This window comes from Haliotis rufescens, unplaced genomic scaffold, assembly GCF_023055435.1.
Source record: "Haliotis rufescens isolate VD_foot unplaced genomic scaffold, xgHalRufe1.0.p SCAF_17, whole genome shotgun sequence".
In the NCBI taxonomy this organism is placed as follows: Eukaryota; Metazoa; Mollusca; class Gastropoda; order Lepetellida; family Haliotidae; genus Haliotis; species Haliotis rufescens.
This window is the reverse complement of record NW_025963857.1, coordinates 4,820,457-4,831,696: the sequence shown is the minus strand read 5'-3', so window position 1 is coordinate 4,831,696 and position 11,240 is coordinate 4,820,457. Positions and strand designations below refer to the sequence as shown.

The 11,240-nt window shown below is 45.2% G+C and overlaps 3 protein-coding genes across 3 annotated transcripts; all 3 read right to left on the bottom strand.

The window, feature by feature from the left end:
- Positions 1-60: 60 nt before the first annotated feature.
- On the bottom strand, positions 61-2,659 carry LOC124119489 (cell wall protein DAN4-like). The gene is made up of 2 exons (XM_048397440.1): positions 2,019-2,659; positions 61-1,173 (listed from the first exon to the last, which is right to left on the bottom strand). The coding sequence occupies exons 1-2, from the start codon at positions 2,617-2,619 to the stop codon at positions 857-859; spliced, it is 918 nt and encodes a 305-aa protein (XP_048253397.1). The 5' UTR covers positions 2,620-2,659; the 3' UTR covers positions 61-856.
- Positions 2,660-2,663: 4 nt separating this feature from the next.
- On the bottom strand, positions 2,664-3,534 carry LOC125381100 (histidine-rich glycoprotein-like). The gene is made up of 3 exons (XM_048397315.1): positions 3,337-3,534; positions 2,707-3,247; positions 2,664-2,668 (listed from the first exon to the last, which is right to left on the bottom strand). Exons 1-3 carry the CDS (start codon positions 3,532-3,534, stop codon positions 2,664-2,666), a joined length of 744 nt encoding a protein of 247 aa, XP_048253272.1.
- On the bottom strand, positions 3,490-7,855 carry LOC125381099 (probable serine/threonine-protein kinase clkA). Its single transcript, XM_048397314.1, has 3 exons — positions 7,621-7,855; positions 6,400-6,649; positions 3,490-5,321 (listed from the first exon to the last, which is right to left on the bottom strand). The coding sequence occupies exons 1-3, from the start codon at positions 7,853-7,855 to the stop codon at positions 3,608-3,610; spliced, it is 2,199 nt and encodes a 732-aa protein (XP_048253271.1). The 3' UTR covers positions 3,490-3,607.
- Positions 7,856-11,240: the final 3,385 nt, after the last annotated feature.

The following is an 11,240-nucleotide window of genomic DNA, read 5'->3' as shown; positions in this document are numbered from 1 at the left end:
GTCTTCACAAGAATTTTTATTCTATGTAATGTATTACAATATTTGTAAGACAACAGCTTGGTCATCAGCAAAGGCCAAGAGGAAACTAATGGTTGACAGTACAAGTAACGTCACACTGAAATAGATATAACAGGGCCGATTTCACTGCTATGTGGCCAGTTAAAATTACAAGGGCTTGCTGGAACGTTAAGTAGATGGCAAGTCAACATTTCACCCCTTCTCCGTGTATGTTTAAGTTTTTTAGTTGGATCACCTCGGACGCCATTTTGTAATGTTGCGTACACAACTTTATTTTGTTCATTAATCGCCATGAAATGAGGCAAATGGAACCAAGATTTAATCTCAGATTTCTGGAAAAAACGTTTTAGGGATGAGGAGTTCAACATTTTTCAGATCCCTGCTAGGTGGCTACACGACGTTAGGTTCGGCCACTTCGCGGCCACCACCATTTAGTTTTGGTGGTTTGGAGAAGGGCCAGTAACTTTGAAAAGGAGCAAGCCCTGCTGGTAACATACAAATTTGTTGTGAAATTTACCCCTGTATAACAAACGCATTTCTAACATACGCTCTACGTATTAGGACACGATACCAAAAGTTTCCAAACCTTTACTGTCATATTGCTTTTTTTCATTTACTTTTTTTTCACGATACTTAATATATTTATGTGCTCGGGAACTCATACACAAGATAGTGTGACTTAAGATGCGGTGGGGTAGCCTGGTGGTTAAAGCGTCCACTCGTCATGCCTAATAACCGGGTTCGATTCCCCGCATGGGTACGAGTGAAGCCTATTTCTGGTGTCCCCTGCTGTGATATTGCTGGAATATTGCTAAACGCGGCGTAAAACCATACTCACTCACTCCTCAGGCATTGTTCTTGATCTGTAATTGTGGTTTTGATTGTTGCCGGAGAGAAACTGACAGAGTCGTATTAAATCACTCAGGACAAAGAAACTGAATGTGATGACGATGAAGATTATTCCCGAGTAGCCAATGGCCTGTGCTGAGGGTCTGTCGTCCGGCGCTGACTCCCGCTTCCTTCTGGTGGCTGACAGCTTGGATTTGTCTAACTTCAGGAGCAGGAGAATGGCGTCTATGATACGCCGTATCTCGGTCACAGTTTGTGTTTCAGCGCACATCAAACACGGACACATCTTGCTGTTCCCAGAAGAATCTGAAATATATTGTACCGCAAGCGATATTATTCTATATTATTAATATATTTTAGTACACAGATGGGAGGTAGGGCTGGGACGATTCAACATTTACTACCCGGGTACCCACCCCGCTATTACCCGACCCTACCCGGGTACCCGCTGTAGGTCTCAAGAGATAGGTACAAACTGTCGGATTGGGAAAAGTTCGACCGTAGCCCTGGCAAAATGTATTTAGCTACACGTATAAAACGATCTGGTCATGCATACACTGAAGTTTACTGCATGAAGTTTTATCTTCTTTTCAAGCATATAAAAGTCAGCAGGAATGCGTGCATAGTCAGAAAGAAACGGGAACATTAGTGACATGTAGTGTGACCGTAGAGTTTTCGATAAGTTTTGTCATTAAACGTGACTAACCTAGGGCCCGGGGGTCCCGTGGTTATCCGGGTAGTAACCACCCGATCCCGAGTAGCCGAGTTACCCGTCCCAGCCCTCGTGGGGGGTATTTCTTAGGGGTGCAGGGGCGGTGGGGCAGCCTGCTGATGAGCGTCCACTGGTCGTGCCTAAGACCGGGGTCGAATCCCCATATGGGAATATTGTGTGGAGCCCATTTCTGGTGTCACCCGCTGGAATTGCTATAATATTGCTAAATGCGGCGTAAAACAATACTTACTCACTCTTATGTTGCAAATGCTGTAAATGCTGGTTAATTATTTTTGTACAGGTCGATACACAAAGTCGGATATCAGATTATTGTAAAGGTATGGTGGTGGAAGCACGAAATGAAACAGTTAATCTGGCCCTATAGCACATTACCCGGTTAAAGCTATTATTTCCTTTGTATTATATTACTTCAGCTTACTTGCCACGGAAGGCCATGAGAACATGGTGGCTGTTGAAGACATTGTCGTCTCTGATGATGCGGTGGGTGTAGCCATTACGCTTTGTGAAGGAGAGATCGCTGTGTCCGTTGCTGTTGACGACGCCCGTGCAGTAGTAGCTGATGGAGCACCAGTAGGCGAGTTAGTCGTGGTAGTTCCCATAGTGATACTTGCTGTGGCCAGGGTAGTTGGAGCAGTTGCCATGGTGATATTTGCAGTGGCCGGGGTAGTTGGAGTAGCTGCCATGGTGATACTTGCAGTTGCCAAGGTATTTGGAGTAGTTGCCCTGGTCATACTTGCAGTTGCCAGGGTAGTCAGAGTAGTTGCCATGGTGACACTTGCAGTGGCTAGGATAGTTGGTGTAGTTGCCATGGTGATACTTGCAGTGGCCGGGGTAGTTGGAGTAGTTCCCATGGTGATACTTGCAGTGGCCGGGGTAGTTGGAGTAGTTGCCATGGTGATACTTGCAGTGGCCCGGGTAGTTGGAGTAGTTGCCCTGGTCATACTTGCAGTGGCCGATGTAGTTGGAGTAGTTGCCATGGTGAAACTTGCAGTGGCTGGGGTAGTTGGAGTAGTTGCCATGGTGACACTTGCAGTGGCCGCGGTAGTTGGAGTAGTTCCCATGGTCATACTTGCAGTGGTCGGGGTAGTTGCCCTGGTCATACTTGCAGTGGCCGGGGTAGTTGGAGTAGTTCCAATGGTGAAACTTGGAGTGGCCGGGGTAGTTTGAGTAGTTCCCATGGTGATACTTGCAGTAGCCGGGGTAGTTTGAGTAGTTCCCATGGTCATACTTGCAGTGGCCGGGGTAGTTGGAGTAGTTCCCATGGTGATACTTGCAGTAGCCGGGGTAGTTGGAGTAGTTCCCATGGTCATACTTGCTGTGGCCAGGGTAGTTGGAGTAGTTCCCATGGTGATACATGCAGTAGCCGGGGTAGTTGGAGTAGTTCCCATGGTCATACTTGCAGTGGCCGGGGTAGTTGGAGTAGTTCCCATGGTGAAACTTGGAGTGGCCGGGGTAGTTTGAGTAGTTCCCATGGTGATACTTGCAGTAGCCGGGGTAGTTTGAGTAGTTCCCATGGTCATACTTGCAGTGGCCGGGGTAGTTGGAGTAGTTCCCATGGTGATACTTGCAGTGGCCGGGGTAGTTGGAGTAGTTCCCATGGTGATACTTGCAGTGGCCGGGGTAGTTGGAATAGTTGCAAAGATGATACTTGCAGTGGCCGGTGTAGTAAGTGTAGTTGCAATGGTGATATTTGCAGTGGCCGGGGTAGTTGGAGTAGTTCCAATGGTCATACTTGCAGTGGCCAGGGTAGCTGGTGTAGTTGCAATGGTGATATTTGCAGTGGCCGGGGTAGTTGGATCAATTGCCATGGTGATACTTGCAGTAGCCAGGGTAGTTGGAGTAGTTGCCATGGTGATACTTGCAGTGGCCGGGGTAGTTGGAGTAGTTCCCATGGTGATACTTGCAGTGGCCGGGGTAGTTGGAGTAGTTCCCATGGTGATACTTGCAGTGGCCAGGGTAGCTGGTGTAGTTGCAATGGTGATATTTGCAGTGGCCGGGGTAGTTGGATCAGTTGCCATGGTGATACTTGCAGTAGCCGGGGTAGTTGGAGTAGTTGCCATGGTGATACTTGGAGTGGCCGGGGTAGTTGGAGTAGTTCCCATGGTGATACTTGCAGTGGCCGGGGTAGTTTGAGTAGTTCCCATGGTGATACTTGCAGTGGCCGGGGTAGTTGGAGTAGTTGCCATGGTGAAACTTGGAGTGGCCGGGGTAGTTGGAGTAGTTCCCATGGTGATACTTGCAGTGGCCGGGGTAGTTGGAGTAGTTCCCATGGTCATACTTGCAGTGGCCGGGGTAGTTGGAGTAGTTCCCATGGTGATATTTGCAGTGGCCAGGGTAGTTGGAGTAGTTCCAATGGTGATACTTGCAGTGGCCGGGGTAGTTGGAGTAGTTCCCATGGTCATACTTGCAGTGGTCGGGGTAGTTGGAGTAGTTCCCATGGTCATACTTGCAGTGGCCAGGATAGTTGCCCTGGTCATACTTGCAGTGGCCGGGGTAGTTGGAGTAGTTCCAATGGTGAAACTTGGAGTGGACGGGGTAGTTGGAGTAGTTCCCATGGTGATACTTGCAGTAGCCGGGGTAGTTGGAGTAGTTCCCATGGTGATACTTGCAGTGGCCAGGGTAGTTGGAGTAGTTCCCATGATGATACTTGCAGTGGCCGGGGTAGTTGGAGTAGTCGCCCTGGTGATACTTGCAGTGGCCGGGGTAGTTGGAGTAGTTCCCATGGTGATACTTGCTGTGGCCGGGGTAGTTGGAGTAGTTCCAATGGTGAAACTTGTAGTGGCCGGGGTAGTTGGAGTAATTCCCATGGTGATACTTGCAGTAGCCGGGGTAGTTGGAGTAGTTCCCATGGTGATACTTGCAGTGGCCGGGGTAGTTGGAGTAGTTCCCATGGTGATACTTGCAGTGGCCGGGGTAGTTGGAGTAGTTGCCATGGTGATATTTGCAGTGGCCAGGGTAGTTGGAGTAGTTCCCATGGTGATACTTGCAGTGGCCGGGGTAGTTGGAGTAGTTGCCATGGTGATACTTGCAGTGGCCGGGGTAGTTGCCCTGGTCATACTTGCAGTGGCCGGGGTAGTTGGAGTAGTTCCAATGGTGATACTTGCAGTGGCTGGGGTAGTTGGAGTAGTTCCCATGGTCATACTTGCAGTGGCCGGGGTAGTTGGAGTAGTTCCCATGGTGATACTTGCAGTGGCCGGGGTAGTTGGAGTAGTTGCCATGGTGATATTTGCAGTGACCAGGGTAGTTGGAGTAGTTCCCATGGTGACACTTGCAGTGGCCGGGGTAGTTGGAGTAGTTGCCATGGTGATACTTGCAGTGGCCCGAATAGTTGCCCTGGTCATACTTGCAGTGGCCGGGGTAGTTGGAGTAGTTCCCATGGTCATACTTGCAGTGGCCAGAATAGTTGCCCTGGTCATACTTGCAGTGGCCGGGGTAGTTGGAGTAGTTCCAATGGTGAAACTTGCAGTGGCCGGGGTAGTTGGAATAGTTGCAATGGTGATACTTGCAGTAGCCGGGGTAGTTGGAGTAGTTCCCATGGTGACACTTGCAGTGGCCGGGGTAGTTGGAGTAGTTCCCATGGTGATACTTGCAGTGGCCGGGGTAGTTGGAGTAGTTCCCATGGTGATACTTGCAGTGGCCGGGGTAGTTGGAGTAGTTCCCATGGTGATACTTGTAGTGACTGGGGTAGTTGGAGTAGTTGGCATGGTGATACTTGCAGTGTCTGGGGTAGATGGATTAATTGCCGAAGTGATGATTATAGTGACTGGGGTAGTTGGAGTAGTTGTTGATGATGTGGTTACCTCAGTGTCCCTGGTAGAATCAGCTGTTTGTGCAGGATTGATTGTTGACTCTGTGTTGGTAGAAATAGGTGTAATGCGAGCCTTTGTTGTTGTAACAGTAGGTGCGATGGTAGTGGTAGAAGTTGCTGCTAGTGTCGTAGTTGTGGTGGTAGTTGCCATGGTGGTAGTGGAGAATGCTGTCGTTGGTGCTGAGGTAGCTGCAGCAGGGGTTGTGTATAAGTCGCAGTCGATAATTCGTTTGTTGTTAGAGTTGCTGTCCTTTGAGGGCGAAGCAAAAGTTTCGACTGTCGGCAAAAAACGAAATTACACAGAAGATATAGTGAATGTGAACTACATTTCGGTTACATCAAGAATATATGAATAAATATAAGTCGCCTTATAAGTATTACCTTATGTAAGAGGAGGGGTGGGATGTGTGTGTGTGGGGTGAGGGGTGGGGGGTGGGGGGTGGGGGGGGTGGGGGGGGGGTAGCCTCGTGGTTAAAGTGTTCGCTCGTCACGCCGAAGACCCGGGTTCGATTCCCGACATGGGTACAATGTGTGAAACCCATTTCTGGTGTCCCCCGGCGTGATATTGCTGGAGTATTGCTAAAAGCGGCGTAAAACCGTACTCACTCACTCACTAGTTGTGCAGACGAACGTGAATGTTGTGTTTCGGCCAGGTAACAATAGGATGGGATGTTATTGAGTTAACCCGTAAAGATCCGGGGTAGAATAGGTCTTCAGCAACACATGCGTAAGAGGCCTCGTTGCCTGTCAGAGGCGACTAACGGGATCGGGTGGTCAGGTTCACTGACTTGTTTGATGCCTGTCACCGTATACCAATCACTGGGTTGTCTGGTCCAGACTCGATTACTTACAGACCGCCGTCATACAGCTGGAATATTGATGAGTGCGGCGTTAAACAACAGACAAATATTCGATTGTGAACCAGGTAAATCAGTGTTCTTTTGCATTTCTTTGGGAAGGTGTCAGTAACAGAGTGAACACACATTTATACACACATGTAAAGCAGGTCCGTGTCTTGGTTGTAGCGTCCGTTGAAGGTTTTGTACATGCCCGTGGGTCCTTGTCGAAATACAGTGTACAGGTCGGATTGTCGTAACTGTACATCCAACACGCTAGCTCGTCCTTTGTGGTGTTACTACACAAGTCTTCACATTCAGCGACATCCACAACAGCATTGTCAGAAGTCTCCTCATGACTAGATCCCGAACACGTCCCAGTGTGCTCTGTATAAGTACAGGGACCTGGAACCGGAACAAGGAAGTAACAGTCGCTTCTTGCTTATATCCCATTCCACAATTTCTCAGAACTATAAGCGCGTTCCTCACAATAACCCAAAACATTTAATAACATTTGAAAAAGTAAATGGCTTATGATGAAAATGAAAGGTTTTACTTACCTCATCACTCGCAATATTCACACGATTACTTCATGTATAATGTATGTGCCATAAAACTGAGATTGTCTTCGGATTACTCGGAGAAAGTCGATCGGAATTGTCACTGAAACTTTCTGTTTACTGATAGTGAAGAGACATCCTTTCGACGCATTTTCGCCGCGCCTACATTGCATATATTCGATGATGAACTTCAAATGTTGCCCAAAAGAAGTTTATGCGGCATATGGTGCTATACACAACAAGTATAAAGTTGTCTTAGCAGTTACCATTCTAGTAAAAGCGACTCCTTTCAAATTAAATAATTTCATTTGTTACGTTGGTGCAAACCAGTTGTTCACCTCCACCGCATTTCTTGGTTTACCGACTACAAACGGGTATGCCTAAAACTTGGTTTCCGGAGCGATTCCAATCGTATACACATTCGTAAATACGTAAACACAATGCGGTAACGTAAACAAACGGGTTTTACCCTGCATTATTTATACCATTTTTTCCGATGCGGAATATGTAACGGGTGTATTCTTTTGACAGAGTAAAGAGTTTATGAGACCTTAAGACTTCGCAAGTATAATAGTAATGGTTACGACGGACGTAGAAGAAAGGATTTTACGTGGCATGATGCCGTAAGACCCGTTCCAATATCTTAGGTCAATGTCAATCTACGGTCCTAACACTAAGATTGCTTCCCTGGACGCTGTTGCACAAAGCGACCTCAGCGCTACGACTTTCGTATGTCTATGTTAAAGTATGGGAGTTACGATCACCTTAGCGCTAAGATCGCTTTGTGCAACGGGGCCCTGGCGTCTGGTTACTCACCCGTGTCTTTCTGGCACAGATACTGATAGCCACTGCTGTCACACTTTTCGCTGAACCATTTCAATGTGTCCTTTTCAGCATAAACACAAAGTTTTGTCTGATCCTTTTTTTCATCATCCCAGAATGTAAAGGACGAACTATCAACAGCCTCACAGTGATCCCACCGGTACAGAAATTGTTTGTCACAGTTCAGTCCAATCCAGAAATGGTTTGCCCTAAGGTCAAAGATATACATGAATAATTTATTTATGTAAACTTTATGAGTAAATCGGTACTTTCTTTCTAACTCTCTGCTATATGTACATGTACTATATTTTAAACTTACATTTTTAAGCTGCTGAGTTTTATTTGTAAATGTGACTTGAAAAATACAACCAAAAACAAAACTATTTTACGCTACCATTATCTTGCAAAAAAATATATTTGTGGTAGATTCGAACCCAGTTCCGCCCCACTTATTATCATTGTGGAAGTGGTAAACACCTACTACAATCTGCGACTACAACGACGTTAATCCTAAGTGTAGTACCAACTTTGACAATCCAGTGACCATCTGTTCCTGAGCAGAGTTATCTAATTATTATGGAGTGTTGCAGCTTGTATTTTTAATTTGAGAAGCTGACTTGCATCACACTTCACCAACACTAAAAAGTCTATATTTTATATATTTCAGGAGGAAAGAATTTTGATAATTATTTTGTTTCCATGTACTTCATATAGTTCATCAAAAATAGTTACAGTAAAATTCTGTCATACATGTCATTTTGCCAATGTTCAGTCTCTGCATAAGCAATAAGAGCATCCACTGTCTGCTGATTGTCTATCTTAGCCAGGCGTGTTCCATTGTCCTCGCATATTGTCCTTGATTCGTTCCATGTCTTTTTGCCCGTATACATGTAGAAATGTTTGCCTGTCAGGCTGCTACACTCGACACCTGTAAGGAGTAAGTTACATGAGTTTGTCGCCGTATTGAGCAGTATTCCAATAATATCACGGCATGTCAGCTTCATGTGGTAGAGAAACCCGAAGTAAAGCAGTTCTTGGACGTTTACCACGGGTATGGTGCTGACAAAGCTAGAAACAGTCAGGGTAAAACGGGATTCGAACACGCAATCTTAAGTTTCTGGCACGCCCAAGGGACGCAACTCTGCAGAGCGACTAGACGACTGGGCCACACAGGTCCTTCTATAGATAGGATTGGTGTCTTTAAAAACAGGTATATCTGACACTGTGCGATGATGCAACTGGTTATTTGTTTGCGTCTTTGCATCTTGGTTTCTTTTGCGTCATCCAGTTTTGAACCAGACACGTTAATGCATGAGTTTTGCTTGCATTTACACGAATGTGTATAAGATAAACGATGAACCATTTCTTTAAAATCAGAATATTCTAAGTTGATTCTCTGGTAGACAGAAGTTATATGTGTGGGTTCGAATCCCGTCCGCCCCGATAGATGGGACTCCAATGAAAAAACATTATTTGGAGTGAGTTGAGTTTAACGCCGCTTCTAACAGTATTCTAGTTCAATCATGGCCTGTCCAGCTTACGAGGGATGAAAGTCGCAAGTGATGCAGGTCTCAGACCCCTATGAGCACTGGTATGGTGCTGACAAACCTTGAAACATAATCGGGGTGAACTGAAGGAAGAAGCGTCACAGAAGGATTGTTTGTTTGTTTGTTTGTTTGTGTGCTTGTGTGTTTGTTTGTTTGTTGTTTAACGCCGCACTCAACAATATTCCAGCTGTATGACGGCTGTCTGTAAATAATCGAGTCTGGAACAGACAATCCAGTGACTGACTTCATGAGCATCGATCCATGCCATTAGGATACGATGACATGCATCAACCAAGTCAGCCAGCCTGACCACCCGATCCCGTTAGTCGCCTCTTACGACAAGCATAGTCGCCTTTTACGGCAGGCATTGGATGCTGAAAAAGAGCGACCTCGAATACTATTTGTTGCGTTGCTGGTTGTATAACCCAGGCCATGCCCCATGTTTATAGATATATGAAGTATACATCAAAGAAATACATTAACTTTATTGTATCCATAATGTGAATTTGGAATATACAGTTGTATATGATTGCTGTATTACTACACTGTAAACATAACTTATTCAAGCTACTTACATGAAACAACAGCTGCGATGAACAGAGCTATTAGCGTTGGCATAATCTGAAAAAATATGCATATGGTCCTCTAAAACGATTCTTATATACGAATGAGTGAGTGAGTGAGTATGGTTTTACGCCGCTTTTAGCAATATTCCAGCAATATCACGGCGGGGGACACCAGAAATGGGCTTCACACATTGTACCCATATACGAATGAATATAGAGTGTATTGATAATGGTAAAAGTGATAAAACATGATGCAATGTTTCATTGTGCAATTCACAAAGCGCATGTATAAATAATTGATATTGTCTACAGTAAACTACGGTTATAACGAACTCGAAGGGACCACTAATTTTAGTTCGTAATAACCGTAGTTCGTTATAGGCATATACAGCATTTATACAAGAAATGGTCGGGACTAAAAAATAAGTTCGTTATATCGGTCTGTTCGTTATAAGCGTGTTCGTTATAAACGAAGTTTACTGTATATTGATTTAGGCATATTGGTTAGTTGGGAATTATGTATGTTGCCTACCTGATTTTGGATATGCTAGTGCATATGAATGTTCATGACTCGTTATGTTCCAAATAATGTGTGGTTCGAATATCGGTCCGCCCCGATAGTTTGGACTCCAATAAAAATACTATTATTTAGATTAAGTGAAATTGCTTTAACGTCGCTTTGAACAGTATTCCAGTGATATCACAGTACGTCAGGTTAATCTGGGAGGAAAATCCGAAGTGCTGCAGGTTTCAGATGTTCACCACTGTGGTTAGACCCACGAGCTAGATTTGGTGCAGACAAACCAAGAATCATACTCAAGGCAATACCTAATACCCGACTAACCATCACACTACCATCACCCGCACACAACATAGTCCTAGTCAAACGGCGGCTAGTGCACCTAAGCGGTGTTGATATGAGATGGATAAAATATAAAACAACAAACCATTTCCATAACTATAAGAATCTCCGTTGTACGACGCCAACTAAAAAGCACGTGTTTATGAACCACTGTCAAATAGGGATGAAACCACTTAAGAAACTAATTGCACGTGTGCATACGTATATATGACTAGACAAGGCGGAGATACAGCCTTCAGCAAACTGGAGATGGAAAGCAAAATCAAAGCCTCCATTGTCCAAAAAGCCTAACGGGATGCAAGTAAGATAGGTATATGGCTGTACAAAATTCAACCCAAAATCCACAAAAAGCCATACTCATAATGAAAGTCGATGGAGCCATCTAGGTCACAAAAAGCACGATGACAAGGTATGCCCATCTTGCAGTCAACCAGACCATGCCCCAGCCCGGGCTCCTTAAAACAAGAATTGCAGTTAGATCCGCTATCTGTCACAGATCTCCTAAAGCCAAGAGATGCAATAGCGAAGGCCAAACTTACTCTATTTCTGAGAGATGGACAGCAACTCGAATGTATACAAACAGAGCAGCCACAGAAATTCTATCAATTTCTAAAAATCAAAAATGAAATCATATCAATA